Below are 14473 nucleotides of genomic sequence, written 5' to 3'. Positions count from 1 at the left end.
CCTCTAGCAGCCGTGTCCAGTTTCTCAAGAGCCTCCTTTCCCTCACTTAAACATGAGAGCTCCTCGGGGACTTGAAACAGACGTTTCCATATCCTCACGCCTCCTCTGTCAGTTCTGCATACGCTGCCCTGCCGTCCTCCCTCCCTGAGGTGCCCGTGGGGCGGCGGCGGGCGGGAAGGGGCCGCGAGGGGCTTTCTCCGCGGGAGGCAACCGTTGTGCGCCGCGCCGCCATCTCCTGGCCCTTCCCCCTGAGCCGCCCTTCAGGGGCGTGAGGCGGCCGCTGTGGCTCGGGTCCCGGCTCGGACGGCCGTGCCCTCCGGCGGCCGCGGCGAGGGCGATGCGGCGGGGAGCGCTGCGGGGGCTGCTGCTGGCGGCGGTGCTGTGCGGGGCGGCGGCCCGGCCCGCGGCGGCCCCGCTGCTGTGTAACGTGAGCCTGGACAGCCCGGCCGAGGAGCGGTGGCTGCCGGTGCTGCGGCACTTCGAGCCCGCCTTCCTGCGCGCAGCTGTCGCCCGGGTCATCGAGTGAGTGCGGGGCCGGGTGGGGCGGCCGGGCGGCTGCTGGGCGCCTCCGGACGGCGGAGAGGTCGCCCGCGGCGTTGCGCTGCGGACTCTCGGCGCGACGCAAGTAGCGGACAGACCTCGTCGGCTCGCTAACGCCTTGAAGCGTGTTTTGCAGCGAAGCCGTGCCGAAATGGTTCCACGGCGTCATTCGTCCGATAGCGGCGGAGCTGGAGTCCTTCATGCCGCAGCCCTTTGCTGGGGAAATTCGAGGGCTGTGCGAGGCGCTGGGTGTCAGCCTGGGCGACGGAGTGCTGCTCAACTTCGCCTACGAATCTACGGCGTAAGTGGCAGATACCGGTGGGGCCTGGCGGGCTGCGCGGGTTCGTTTCGGTTCGGTGCGGGAGCACGCGTGAAAGGGCAGCTGGGGACAGGCAGGTGAATTGCACTCGGCCGCGGCACCGTTTCGTGCGTGCAGCCGGAGGCGGGCTGTGCGCGGGTCGGGACGAGGCGCAGAGCCTCGCGGCCGGTCCGGCTGCTGGTTGTATGCCCGCTCGCAGGCAGCGTTGTGAGCCTGATGAGGATCGTGGTATTTTGACTTTCTCAGCTCTAACAACGCTCGAGAATAAACATCAACTAGGATCCAACTGCTGGTCTGCCATTATATTATTTTTTTTTTAACCGTTAGAATTTTAACAGACAGTGCTGTGCATCACCGGGATGCAAACTTACAACTCCTTACAACTCCTGAGAAAAGGAGTTTTGAATTCCCTGCTAATTCCGTCATAGAACTATGGAAGATCTGAGTTCGAAGGAACCTGTGAAGATCACGGAACCGTGGCACGGTTTGGGCTGGAAGGGATCTCAATGCCCAGTTCCACCCTAAGCTGTGGGCTGGTGGCCCCACCAGAGCAGGCTGCCCAGCGGTGTAACACCTGACCTGGAGGAGATGGGATTTTGGCTTTCTGAGCCATGTGGGATGTCCTAAGTTAAATATTGTACTGTTTCGCTATGTTAGACTTTTTGGGAAAGGTCTTCACTTCATAGGTGCTGTACTCAGTTACTATAGCTCAGTTACTCCTGAAAACCTGAGCAAGTTCAGCTAGATCAGAATATTGAAATTGCTGTCATACCTTTTCTTAAAATCCTTCTTTCCCTTTTTTGTTCTTTAAGGTTTTGCACGAGTATTATCGCTCAGGATGACAAAGGAAACATTTACCATGGACGGAACCTGGATTATGATTTTGTAGATATATTAAGCAAGATTACCATCGATGTGCAGTTTATAAAAAGTGGGCAGGTATGAACTGTAGCTGATGTGGTTGAGTGTAGCATACCTAAAGTATTTTGTGAAGCAGTGGTGTACTGTTGTTCAGCTGCACAGGCTGTGGTATTTAATCTAGTAATGAGGTTCATGACCCAAATTGACTGAATTATCAGAATGCCACAGTTCCTCTCTGGGAACATGGGCTGAGTGCTGTTTTGCTTTGTTTTTGTCTTTGTCTTCCTGGACTTCTAGTTAGGGGTGACAAATTGGAACAAATTAAAGAGCATAATCTTGTGTCTCAAGATGATTATTTGGAAGGAGGTGTAGAAAGAAGAAAATGCCAAGATTCTGAAAAAGATTAAATACTAGAGAATATAGGAAATTGATCCATTTTGGCAGGGAGAGATTCTAAGGTATTTTTCTAAGGCCTTCTTGATTGTCTTGATTAATGCCTGTGTGTCTTAGATGAAAATTGCCAAAAATGAACTATTTACTAGCGCAGTCCTTGCTGGTGTGATTTTCTTACTATTCATTTGTACTTTTTGTAAACAGAATTCTTTCTTTCATTCTTACTTGGCCACTTGCCAACTTGAGCAGTATTTTTGTAGCAGTTGGTGATTGTTAACAAATTAAATGCAGTGTATTTTGGTCCTCAGAGTCTTTTTATAACTTCCTTTGCAAAAGGTTTTAAAGAGGTTTTCAAAATGATGCATGGAAGGCACAGGAAAAAGTATGCTACACTGTTTCAGAATGTTGCTTCTATTTCGAAAAGTGCTCTATTCCAGAACGCTGAAATACTCCATGTCTCCTGGTTTCAGATAGCATATCGAGGCACTACGTTTCTTGGCTATGTAGGTTTATGGACTGGGCAAAGTCCTCACAAGTTCACAATCTCCGGTGATGAACGAGGTAAAAAAATAAATAAAAAGCCTGCCTTCCACACTTGACTTTAGGTATTCTACTTCAGTTGATTTTTGCCTCCCTCAGCTCTTCTGTTGCATTCTCCCAGAAGTAAAAGCTCTATGAAGGTTTTCAAGAAGGAAATGAAACTGAATAACTTCTCTGTCTCTCTGGCTAAAAGCATGCATGCTGCCTGTATTTGACAGCTGTAAAGGGAGAGAGGCGTTTGTTTATCAGCACGGTATCATCTGAGTATGAAAAGCGTCAAAGGAGACAGAGAACCTTGGAGAAGACAGTAAAAGACAAATACAGTTTGAGTCAGCAGAGTAGATGTAAAGAGAAAACAACAGCCATGTATAATAAATAAACTGCTGCTTTCCTATTTCTTTGTTCCTCTCTCTTCCAATTTTCTCTGTCCCCTTAAGGCAGCTTGAAAGAAAGAGTGGGAAGAGAAGCATGAAACCGAGAGCTCTGTATAAATTTGATTGTCACTATGAGTGGGAATTCTGATATGGAACATATACACCTTTTAGTTTCAGTTTCCTTTGTTAATATTGCCTTGTTGTGTTCTCTAGATTATTTAATAGCTTACATTCCTGTTTTTAAGATCCTGCTTCTGATGCTAGCATAGTTATTTAATTTTTTCAGAACTGAACTATCCTAGGCTAATACTAAGATATATGAACGGCTCTTAATTTGTACTGAAGTCACCTTGGAAATCAGTTTGTAAATCCTTGCAAAAGGGTTGATTTAGAAAGATTTGCAGACCAAAGTTTGTGGATGGGAACAACCTGGGGACAAAATCAGTGTCATCCTATTCTCCCTGCTTTATCTCAGCAGTGTGCTTTATTTAGCATTCAGTGTAAGGATCACTTGGGACCACAGTGAGATGGTTCAGTCATTGGCCAAACCTATTCTGCAAACTTCTGTGTGAGATGGACCCATCTTGTCCATCAGGAACTGATGTGCTGATGTCTGCCTGCATGCCTATGTGTCTGTTGCTTTTTAACTACAGGCGACAGTAATTCACTTAACTTGTGCTGCACCTCTGCACGACAGCTTGCTTTTCTATTTGTCACCATGCAATTGAAACAAAATTTAGAGAAATGAACTTGTGAACTATGGCTAAAAAGGGAGATGACTTTAAATTAAGGTGGAGGTCTCTCAAGTGGCAAGCATTGCTTCTGCTGGCTTTTTCTGGTTTTTAAGTACAAAGTTGGCCTTCATTCTTCTAACTTTCTCAGGTAGCACATGATCAATATCTATTAGCTATTTCTGTGTAATTCTTATTACTGTAAGGGTTCAGTAAGATGAAAATGAGATGATTTGTGCAAATAAATGAGCTGACAGATATAGACTATCATATCATATGAACAGACCTGCAATCTTTTTGGCCACGTATCTACAAAGTGCTGTTCCTTGTTACAGTGATCTTCAACTCTTCCTTGTTCAGTATTCAGCTAGGGAAAAAAAAAAAAAAAACTGTTGAAAAATTGAGAAGCCAGGAAGTTATCAGCACTGGAAGGAAAAAAGTCGTTTTTGATTGAAAGTGGCAAGTTCTTAGACATATTCTACAATTTCTGGAAAAAAAAAATCACACTTTTGTGCTATTTTTTTTTTCTGCAGTTTTTCAGTTCCGTTTAAGGCTATGTTAGGACCTCTGCTTTCAATCATAATGTTTCCTACAGTGATTTGCTTGAGAACTTCTAAGTTAAGCAAAGAGCAGAAGGTCCACGTGCTGCTTACTGTGGCTTTCTTCAGCAGCTTGCTGTCTGTAGCTCTTTGCCAAATTCTTGGAACGAAAACTGCTGATGCCGATCTCAAAATCACTGTAGGTTTCTGCCTGGAAATGGGAATGATGGTAGCCTTGTAAGATAAATCTTTTAACTTCAGACGGTGATTTCTGATAGAAAACTTTCAGATGGGGTGAGAGTTCTATTGCTCAGTACCTTAAAAGGGTTTCTAACGTAGTAGAGGACGAGATTGTAGAGCTAGGGGTGGGATGTAAACAGAAAGGAAGGCAGGAGCATAAATTTCACTGAGCATAACTAGCATGGATGTGTAATAGTTTTTTCCTTTTTTCCTTTTTGTTCCCTCATTTTTCCTTTCTTCTTTTTTTTTTTTTTTTTTTCCTCAGAGGGTGGTAGCTGGTGGGAAAATGCAATAGCTGCATTTCTGAATCGAAATTACCCTGTCAGCTGGCTTATCCGAGATGTAAGTGCAACATTACAATGTTTTAGTCTGTTTTCACAATGAAGTTGTTTCAACTTCTATAACTCCAAGTAAATTTGATTTTTCATCTACTGTTTTCATGGAGAATGCAATAAATGCTAAGTAAACATATTTCAAAAGAACAAGTAGATATTACCCCCAAATCAGAGCTCGCTGTTGAGTGGCAGAAGTTACACTGGTATTATATAAAGCATGTTTGATGAATATTGCATTAGCTTACTGTTACAATAAAACAGATCTGCTTCTCAGATTTGTGAGTTATGATTTGTAAGTGGCCTCCCTGCAGAGCTGGGGTGTCTGTTGCACACCTTATTTTTCGTATTTTTTGAGTTGAAGATGCAAGTTGAAAGTGTGATTGAGACTGCTAATTGCAGTGTTGCTGTCAGAAGTAATTAATGGTTGAGAGAGCAATTTTGTTTTTGAACTTTTTTCACTTTTCCTCATATGCGTAAGCATACATGTGTTTATATATGTATATTTACTTTTTCCTTTGTGTATTTGCAAAGATGGAAGAATGATTTCAGTTGTGAGTTTCATGTTCCTATGTTCTATTGGAAAGCTCTTTCCAAAGAAATATTTTCAAATGGCACTTCATAGTTCATTTTAATTTGCAACAGTGCTAGGACTGTTTCATTTTTTAATATGTCCCAGTGCTTAATTTTGTGCTTGACTGTGCTCTGTGACTTTTGTTTCATTGTGATTTCCTTTTTGTATCAGACCCTGAGCAGAGCAGAGGACTTTCAGTCAGCTGTTCTCAGACTAGCTGACATTCCCATCATTGCTGAAGTTTACTATATTGTAGGAGGCGTATCACCCAAAGAAGGCATGGTCATAACAAGAAATAGAAGAGGGCCAGCAGACCTCTGGCCTCTTGATCCCTTAAGTGGAGCGTAAGTATAGAAAATGTTTTGTTTTACCTTCTCATACTCTCTCTTGAGTGATAGGTGAGGATAATGGAACAGCTTTTGGTGTAGATCCAGGTTCATCTCTTATCAGTGCTCACAGCTGAGCAGGGAAAGTTTGGGAGCCCCTAAAAAGAACTGTGCTCCCTTCTTGGGAAGGAGTGACAACACCATGTCAGGTTGGGACAATCAGAGCATCAAAGGTGGCAAAAGCTTCTGCATACATTTATTTTTACATGGATTCTAAAGGAGACAAGACCTGAGGGCTCATCCTGGATGTCTGTCTGCCAAGTATCGCATGATAAAATTCACCACTCCCAAGTTAGTTTTCACCAGCGTGATAGAAGAATTGAAGGCTCAAAAATAGTTGTTTCTATGAATTTTGTGAAATTGGCAGCATAATATGAGAAGATCTGCAGCAGTTGGCCTGCAGTGAAAAAATGGCACTTAATGACTGCTATCAGGCAATATTGGCTCGGGTACAGCCTATATGCTCCAAAATGAATGTTTCAGGCTGCATGCCCATAATCTTTTCTCCAGTTATCTTTTGTAAGGTCTAACTTTACTTTTGTTCTAGTTGGTAGTGGTTTTGCCACTAGCAGTTCAGCAACTACTCTTTTGTGTGTGTTCAGAAACGCAGGGAAGAGCTGTCTGAGAGAATTCTTTTTTTCCTTTTGGACATACAGAAATATTGATTCTTGGCTTTTATTAATTACCTGCTGATGCAATTTGTGTTTACTTTTATATTTGTGTGTAACATGACAGGTGGTTTCGTGTGGAAACAAACTATGACCATTGGACTACCCCTCCTCCTTGTGATGACCGAAGGTAAAATTAGTTTGGAGCTCTGTAATGAGATATCACTTTCATTTTTAAAAAGCTTGATGACTTGGATGTTTTCTTCTCTGAGCAGCCGTGAGCTTGCTAAGCAGGCGGTTAGTTCTGTTTCTGTAATGCACTCAGATGGGAACAGGTAAGCTAAAGGGTGATAATAACATATGCCAGAGGAAGGTCCACATGGCACTGAGTGGCTACAAGGTGAGAAGTCTGAAGGATATACTGTGTATCAAAAATCTCTGTATAAAGCAAAATTTAGTAAAAATTACAGGATTTAGATTCATATTGAAAGTATTTGATAGTGCTATTAAGAGACTTATTGATGTGATAAGGTCTTTAGGATGTGTCATATATGAAAAGCTGCTGGCAGATTCCCTATTCTGTATTCATGGTATAGTGACATAGTGACTTCAGCAATATGACACTACCTTCGGTGACACAGAATTCTGGATTATTTTAGGCCAAAACAGATATTTTAAATTTGAGACATTCAGTGAGGAAATTCTTCTCTATTTAATTCTCTATTGTTCTTTGGAACAGTGCATCGTATTTAATCATATTGCACTATTTTCCCACAGGACGCCAGCCATGAAAGCTCTGAATGCTACTGGACAGCAGAACATCAATTTAGATACACTCTTTCAGGTATTTCTTTTAAATTCTATACAACATGTAGACTTTCACTTAAAATTCTTCCAAAGCAGAAGTACAGTTACTTTGTTGTTAGAAATTCAAAAGCCATGCAAGGAAGGGATGGTGAAAGGATGTGCTGCATGGCCATCTTTGGAGAATTTGAGGCTGATTTATATTTTATATGTTAAAATGTTTCTGAACTCCACGCATAGTCATTTCATAATAGTCTGCTGTTGTAAGTTGAAAGGGTCAGAGATGAATCCCATCACCATCATCTCTCCAATTTTGTTGTTCAGGCACAATTATAAATATTACAGAGGGCAGCTAAAGTGTTACAGAAGAATGAAATTTACCACCTAGTTCTGTTGTGTATTTCAGAGTTTTTATTTAAAAAAAAAAAAAAAAGCAAAATGGTCTGATATTAAAAAAATAGAACTGAAGAGCAAGAATAATTCTTGATTTTCCCATTATATGGTTTCATAACTTCGTCCTATGCTGTTTCTATGTAGTCTTTTAATTACCTTTTAATTTACCAAAATGACAACACTTCAAACTTTCTGTACAGGTACTGTCAGTGAAGCCAGTCTTAAATAAGTAAGTATTAGCTTCAGAGATGTCAATCAGTACCTTCTACCATGCATCAGGCCAAAAACTTCCTTGGGATTTTCATGTACCTCTGCTTGAGTGTCTTGCTGTTTACCAGCTTAGATTTCTGCTTGTGCATGTGGTGCTGTGTCTTCACTTCCACAGAACTCTTCCTCTTTGGTCTGTCCCTCTCCAGCTATGAAATGACACTTTGTTTGACTTAGTCTGGTAACAGCAAGCTGCTTTATAGCAGGGAAAAATATGACCATTTAGATGATCAATCAGCAGTACTTTCTACAGTTCTTCTGGCCAAGTCACTTGTGCCTTTGACTGTTGGAAAGTTTAGATTTGTGGTAGCATTGGAAATATCTCTTTGGTGCTTCTGATGTAGCTCTGCTTGATGTGAGAAAAACTGTTAAGTAGTAAATGGGTGCATAGCTTTTAGGTACCTTTTTTTTTTTAGTAGATTTACTTCTGTTTAATATTATACTTCTGCGTTCCACAGATTGCACCTTTGCAGGTTATCCTTTTATGTTACTTTTACATGAAACTCAGTACTTTCTCTAGATCAGTCACTTGCTTCAGAGCTTGGCAATGGCTTCTTCAAAGTCTCTTCCTCACTTTTTCTAACACTTCTGCATATTTATATGCAGAATGTTTGTTCCAGTAAAATTTGTTCTGCTGCATTGCTAGTTTCATAAATGAATCTTCATGTCTGTTGAATGATTTTGTCACTCTTTTCTTCTTTTGCCTACCAGTAATACAGTGTATACTACAGTAATGAGTGCTGCATTTCCAGAGAAGTACCAGACATGGATCAGAACTATGAAGTGAGGAGGAGTAAATAACATGCTGGTATGCTTAGCTTCTTGTACTTCAATAAAAATTCCAGCTGATGAGTCACGGGGGGACAAAGCACTGCAACCATACTCAAGTGACCTAGTCTGAATTCCTGATTCCCTTGGTTTGCTTATTGACCTTGGTTAAATACCTTCCCTAGTTGATTTAGAGATAAGAGTTAAGTACTGACTTCCTTTGCAAAACCCTCTGAGATTACTAGGAAAAGTACTTTTAATAAAGTAGAGAGGAAGGAATGGCTGCTGTTGTAACCTACTGATAGTTGTTTGCTAAATGAAAGCTTTAAGTATTGTTTTTACCAGTTCCACTGGTGTGATACGTTTGGTGTATCTTCAGGTGGCTAAGTATGACAGAAAGCCCTGCCAATGGTGAGCTGAACCTGAGCAGGTGATGTTCAGCACTTGGCACAAACAAAGATTGAGTTTAATTTGTGGCAGCCTCTCACAGCCAACTGAACATCAGCATTCTCCAAGATTTTTGTCCTGTCTACTTGCAGAAAAAGTCAAAGTGGTTCAGCTCGCACAGTGCCTCATGTGGTAGCTATACTGTGTTCAAAGGAGGATATTAAGTTACATGTATTTCTTCCAGGAAACTCTGGTTGTGTGGACTTGGCAAGACCATAATAAGCTGCATTGCAGTTCAAATAGATTTTTAAATGTTCATTGGTGTTGTATTCATAGTAGTTATATTGGACATTAGATTTTAGCAAGACTAGTTCCTTTCTTTTAGGGATTCTGAAGAGTTTGTTTCTTTCTACACATGTATACAGACGTGTGTTCTTATGTTTATCTATCTTTTTATTTCAGCAAACTGAATAGGAGAAAAGTAGAAGCTTTCCAAGATCAGCATATGCTTTTAAAAACACTCCCAAAAAGCAGTACAGTTGTTCTGGATTACTAATTGGGTGAACCATTCACGCAATAAAGACTTGTTAGTTCTTTAAAGTGTTGCAGATGACACTGTTAATGAATTGTAATGGAAGTTTGATTTTATTTTAATTATATTGATGTTCTAGCAGATACTGATAGCTAAAATTTGCTATTATTGTTTTTGGGAAGAATTGTGCAATTTGAATATATTCATTCTGACCAATAAATAAAAAATTGATCTATTTTGTGTGGAGTGTAGGTGTGAACATAGTAAATAAAAATATGCAGCTGATTGCTTGATTTATGGAGACCTGTGGTGTTACTGCTAATGTCATCATCTATATCTGACTTGTATGGAGTCTGTGGTTATTAGCCCAGCAGCATCATTCAGTGCCCGCAGTGAGCTGGCACGGGTGCTGGGGAAGCTGGCAGACCAACAGGGTTGCTGCAGATCCTGAGACTGTCTCAGCCTTTGGCCATCCTGTCCTAATGTGCTCTGTAGACCTTGCTCAACACAAAAATTACTGCATCAGTGCAAAGGAACATGGCTCTCCACAGTGTGAATACCACTGCAGGCAGTATCTTTCCTCTTCAGCTGCAGTTCTTCAGTGCACAGGCTCTTCAGCTGTTTTTCCAGGGCCTATGAAAGGTGTCTGAGAGTCATGTCCTTGAGAGAGTCATGGAGGTTCTCAAGTGATTTGAAGAGTACTTGTCCTCTAGTAGTAGGTAAGGTGTTGGATCATAGAGACTTTCAGTCTGTATAAGGAATAGTTTTTTGGTGTAACATAAGGAAATGGGGCATCAAATGATGGTGTCATCAATAGAAACTTGACAACTCAAGTTTTCTTTTACTTTTTCTGGTGCAGACAGGTTTATTTCAGTCTGGTTGTGTTATGACTACATATTATGAATTCAGGCACTTCCTGCAAACATCCTAGAAATACAGAAAGATTTAGGGAATTGAGACCAGTGGATACCTACATAAAATTATTGGGGTACTGGATAAAATTGTGGTAATTGCCTGCAAGAATTTTATCTAGGAGACATTCCCGAATATGTGCACTGTCATTTGCAGTGGTTGTGTTCCAGTTATGCAAACTATTCCTGAGAGAGCATTCTGGAGATGTGGTCCCTTTATCTCCTTGTACTGAGTCTGGCTGAGTGTCATAACCTACTTACCTGCATCCTCTACTTCTGCCTGGATAAATGCGTGCCAGCTTTGCCTTGACCCAGTTAGTACAACGATGTTAGCAGTTGTATACCAGAACTGATAAAAGCTGAAAAACGCAGGAAGATGTAAATAACAGAGGCCAGGATATCTTCAAGATATCGAGATGACAGTGCTTTAATTCACAGAGCAGTCCCTGACTCCTCGTTCCAGCAGGTTTTTGTTATGTAACTGCCACCCACAAGCAAAGACGAAATGATCCTCACAGGTATAATTTTGCAGTCTTCTTGACCTCAGCAGTGTTAGGCTGATTACCTTCTGGTAATGGCGTGCTGGGATTCTCAGTGATTTATAAAATGAAACCATTGTATTTGTTCAAATGTATACAAACAGATCAGAGTGTATAAATATTTGGGATCTGTGAATTTTCAGCAAAAGTTGTCCACCCCTGTTCATGTCTATCAGTTGTTCAGAAGTTGCTCAGGCTCACCCACAGAGTATGTTACTGGGGGAAAAAAGAAAAAAAAAAAAGTGGAGTACAGGAGGCTAGATTTGAAGAAATGCAGTTTTATTTCAGTTCCTTTTGCTCTTTTAAAATACTTTCTGGAAGCTTTGCATTGTGATTGTGTTTTATCACTTCATAGATGTCCAGGTATCCTGATTGCCAACAAAATGAAGCTTTTACTGAAAGTATTTATTTACTGATATCCTCCAATCAGAAAGATTTACATAACTAGTTGAATTACATGCTAAAAAGATAAACAGTAAGTTTACAAACCAGATGATTTAACCCCTTAAATGTTTTGGACTCTTTTTGTGTAAGAAGTGAAATATTTTATAAAGAATGCAGAGAGACAGGTTCTTATTTTATAGCTTTAAAAAAAAAAAACAAACAATGGTGGCTATGTAAGAAAGCATTAAATGTAGCACTGATTATTTCTGGCGGGTTTTGATTCTTTGTGAGATCTGGTTGGTTTGTTTTTTAAAAGAAAGGAACACTTGTAGTTACTGGAATTGCTCACTGCTCATCCTTGTCTGACATTTCACCTGCTTTGTGTGCTGGCTTTTTAGAGAATGGGAAGTAAAACAGCTTTTCTGCTTTCTCAAGACCAGTTTTATGTCAGAATTGATAAGTAATTAATGAAAACTGAGTGGCATTATCCTTGCTTCCTCTGTTCTTTGTTTCTGCAGCCCAGGCTCTGTAGTTATAAAGCACCAAAGACTTTTCCGCTCAACATGGAGAACAAGTAAAATGTTTATTTCTTTTTCTTTGAGAAATCTGCACTTAACCAAAGGTATCTTGAAAGTGTGTAAGAGCTCATTCTTTAAGATGAGAGAGGCCAACCTACCGTCTTTCTCATTCCTAATCCTCCTCAGTAATCCTAATCCATTTCAGACCTGTAACCTTTCTTAAGCATCACATGGGAGAACATTCTTAAGGCTGCTCAGAACAACTGTGCAGTAAATAAATCGAAGGATCTGCACTCCCTGCAGAACAGCACATGTGTTTTATTCTGCAGCTCTTGAAGGCAATGGCAGTTTCTTCTGCATGCCTAAGAGAACAACTTATTTAATTATTCAGATATCTGAATCTGTAATCAGGTAAATCAGAGACTATTGATCACTTTGTTACTGAACGGCGATTATATAAGCAGAAGAAAAAAAAAGTGGAGAGCAAGCTTCTTTTGTGTGTATTTTAGTAAGTCCTTAAGCTAGCAACTGGTGGCAAGGTAAGTTGTATTTTTCTTTTCTCTGTAACAGTGCTTTTTGTTCAGAAGTAGTTACTCGGCACCCATAGTTTGAGATGAAATGTCCTTTTACATGTCAGGGTGTATAAATCTATGGTTGGGACTTTCTAAGTTCTCCTTTTTGGCATTGCTGTAACTGTACACGTGCAGAGTTCAGCACATATATAAAATAAATCAAGTTTCACCATCATGTTTCCAGCTACGAGCAGTGCTGAGTCTGATGTACACGTGGGACATGAGTATTTAATCTAGGAGGGAAAGGAAGGATCATCACTTTCTCTAGTGCTAGTGAGCATTTTATTCTTGTGAAAATTATTTGACTTTATTTATTTATTTCGTTGGTGGCTTTTAAGTGTCATGTTGATAAATTTTGTTTCACTCTCACATCTCTCTTTCACTGTTTTCTTCCTAGTAAACTCTCAGTGAGCACATTTTGTTTTCTTGTTGCCTTCCAGATTCTATTCACCTCTTCCCTCAGTCATCCAAATGTCTGTAAAATATAGTAGTGGGAACTCAGTTGTGATATGAAAAATGTGTGGTCTTAGGAAATGTGCTGCTTTGATGTTATCTCCATGTGCTGGAGCAGCCTGTTGCTCCTTATGAGGAGGCTTTTGATTCACGGGGGTGGAGCCCCAAATTCTGCACAGATCTGTAATCTGGACAAGCTCAGTGATGTTACAGTGCATAGAATTTGATTCAAAATGATGCCACTTGCATTGATTTTGAAATGATTAAATTAATACTTGAAAAAAATCAACTTTTAGGGTTTTGTCGTTGGTGTTTTGGACTGGTAATTTGTTCACGTGTTTTGTTCGTGGGTTTTTTTTTCTTTAATTGAGACACATGGATTTATGCAAGTTTTCCTTTATTTGCTTTTTTGTGTTATTATATCATAGGGTAGCATTAAGCAAGTCAGCAGCTTGTGTTGCAAAATCAAATATATTATGCCATGGCTTGGGAAATGCATGTGGAGTACAGCTGTTAGATAGTTCCCCTGCCTTTCCAGTGCTAACTCAGGTGAAGTGGAAACATGCATCTCCTGTTTGCATCTGATCTTTTGCTGTTCTGTTAGTTGTGCAGCTTTTTAGTCCATACATTTTTTAATGTTTCAGTTCTGGTGTAACTGCATACGTGAGGGCTCACACCTGTTTTACTTAGCATGCGATTGTTAGAGGATGCTCTATGCAGCACTGCATCCCAGGGGAAAGTCACAAGCTAAGGCAAATGAATGTATTGCAGCTTCTCAAAAGAAGTGCAGGAAGCGTATTTCAGAAGACTTCTGAATGCACCAGAGAAAACCACAGCATCTCTGCAGGAGGGGAACAATGGCAAGAACAAGACAAGGAATAGGGAGCTAGCTGTTTCACATATGCATCATTTTATCTCAAATACATATGCAGTCTACATTTGAGGCAGTGCCACTGTCATTGGGTATTTCAGCCTGCATTTTATGGGTCACCTTTTCTTTGAAACAGTTTTAGGTATAGGAAGGACATATTTCACTGTGGGGTGGGTGAGGAAGGATCACAGGTGCTGAGCAGTTGGTTTGACTTCGTTTCTTCCTCACTCCTCTCAGCCCTGAAGCAGGTTTCATTTCTTTGGATTCTCTGATTTATTGCATTGCACTCCTTTGCTCAGGCTGGGGCCTTCAGAAGAATCTGAGACAACAAAGTCAAAAAGTTGCTGGCTGCAGGAATTGCTTGGGAGAGACCTTTTAAACAAATAAGAGAACTAGGTAGGAGCACTCTGCAGGCGCTCCTGATACTCGATCATCCCTCTGTTTGGATGGCCAGAACTTATCCTTAAAGTAGGACTGTGCAATAGCAAATGGTTGAGTTGGTTGTCTTGTTTCGCTGGAATGGGAGGAAATAAGGAAGAGTTTTATTTTGTGTCTCTAAAAGTGATCTCAAATCCAAGGCCATATTTTATCAAAACAGATATGTGGTACCACTGAACGCATTGTAGGTACATACTTA

At 40.8% G+C, this 14473-nt stretch overlaps 1 protein-coding gene across 2 annotated transcripts; it reads left to right on the top strand.

Moving 5' to 3' along the window:
* The first annotated feature begins 162 nt into the window (after nt 1-162).
* On the top strand, nt 163-9881 carry NAAA (N-acylethanolamine acid amidase). Of its 2 annotated transcripts, XM_031596769.2 has the most exons (11): nt 164-522; nt 677-841; nt 1672-1798; nt 2584-2674; nt 4803-4879; nt 5615-5787; nt 6565-6627; nt 7215-7281; nt 7835-7863; nt 8613-8709; nt 9519-9881. In XM_031596769.2, exons 1-10 carry the CDS (start codon nt 338-340, stop codon nt 8686-8688), a joined length of 1053 nt encoding a protein of 350 aa, XP_031452629.1. In that variant the 5' UTR covers nt 164-337; the 3' UTR covers nt 8689-8709; nt 9519-9881. The 2 variants fall into 2 exon arrangements, with proteins under 2 accessions (XP_031452630.1, XP_031452629.1); XM_031596770.2 differs by lacking the exons at nt 7835-7863; nt 9519-9881 and having other exon boundaries at nt 163-522; nt 8613-8699.
* Nucleotides 9882-14473: the final 4592 nt, after the last annotated feature.

This window comes from Phasianus colchicus, chromosome 4, assembly GCF_987193195.1.
Source record: "Phasianus colchicus chromosome 4, bPhaCol1.hap1.1, whole genome shotgun sequence".
Classification (NCBI taxonomy): Eukaryota; Metazoa; Chordata; class Aves; order Galliformes; family Phasianidae; genus Phasianus; species Phasianus colchicus.
Note: the sequence above shows the minus strand (reverse complement) of the source record. Positions and strands in the feature narration are given on the sequence as shown.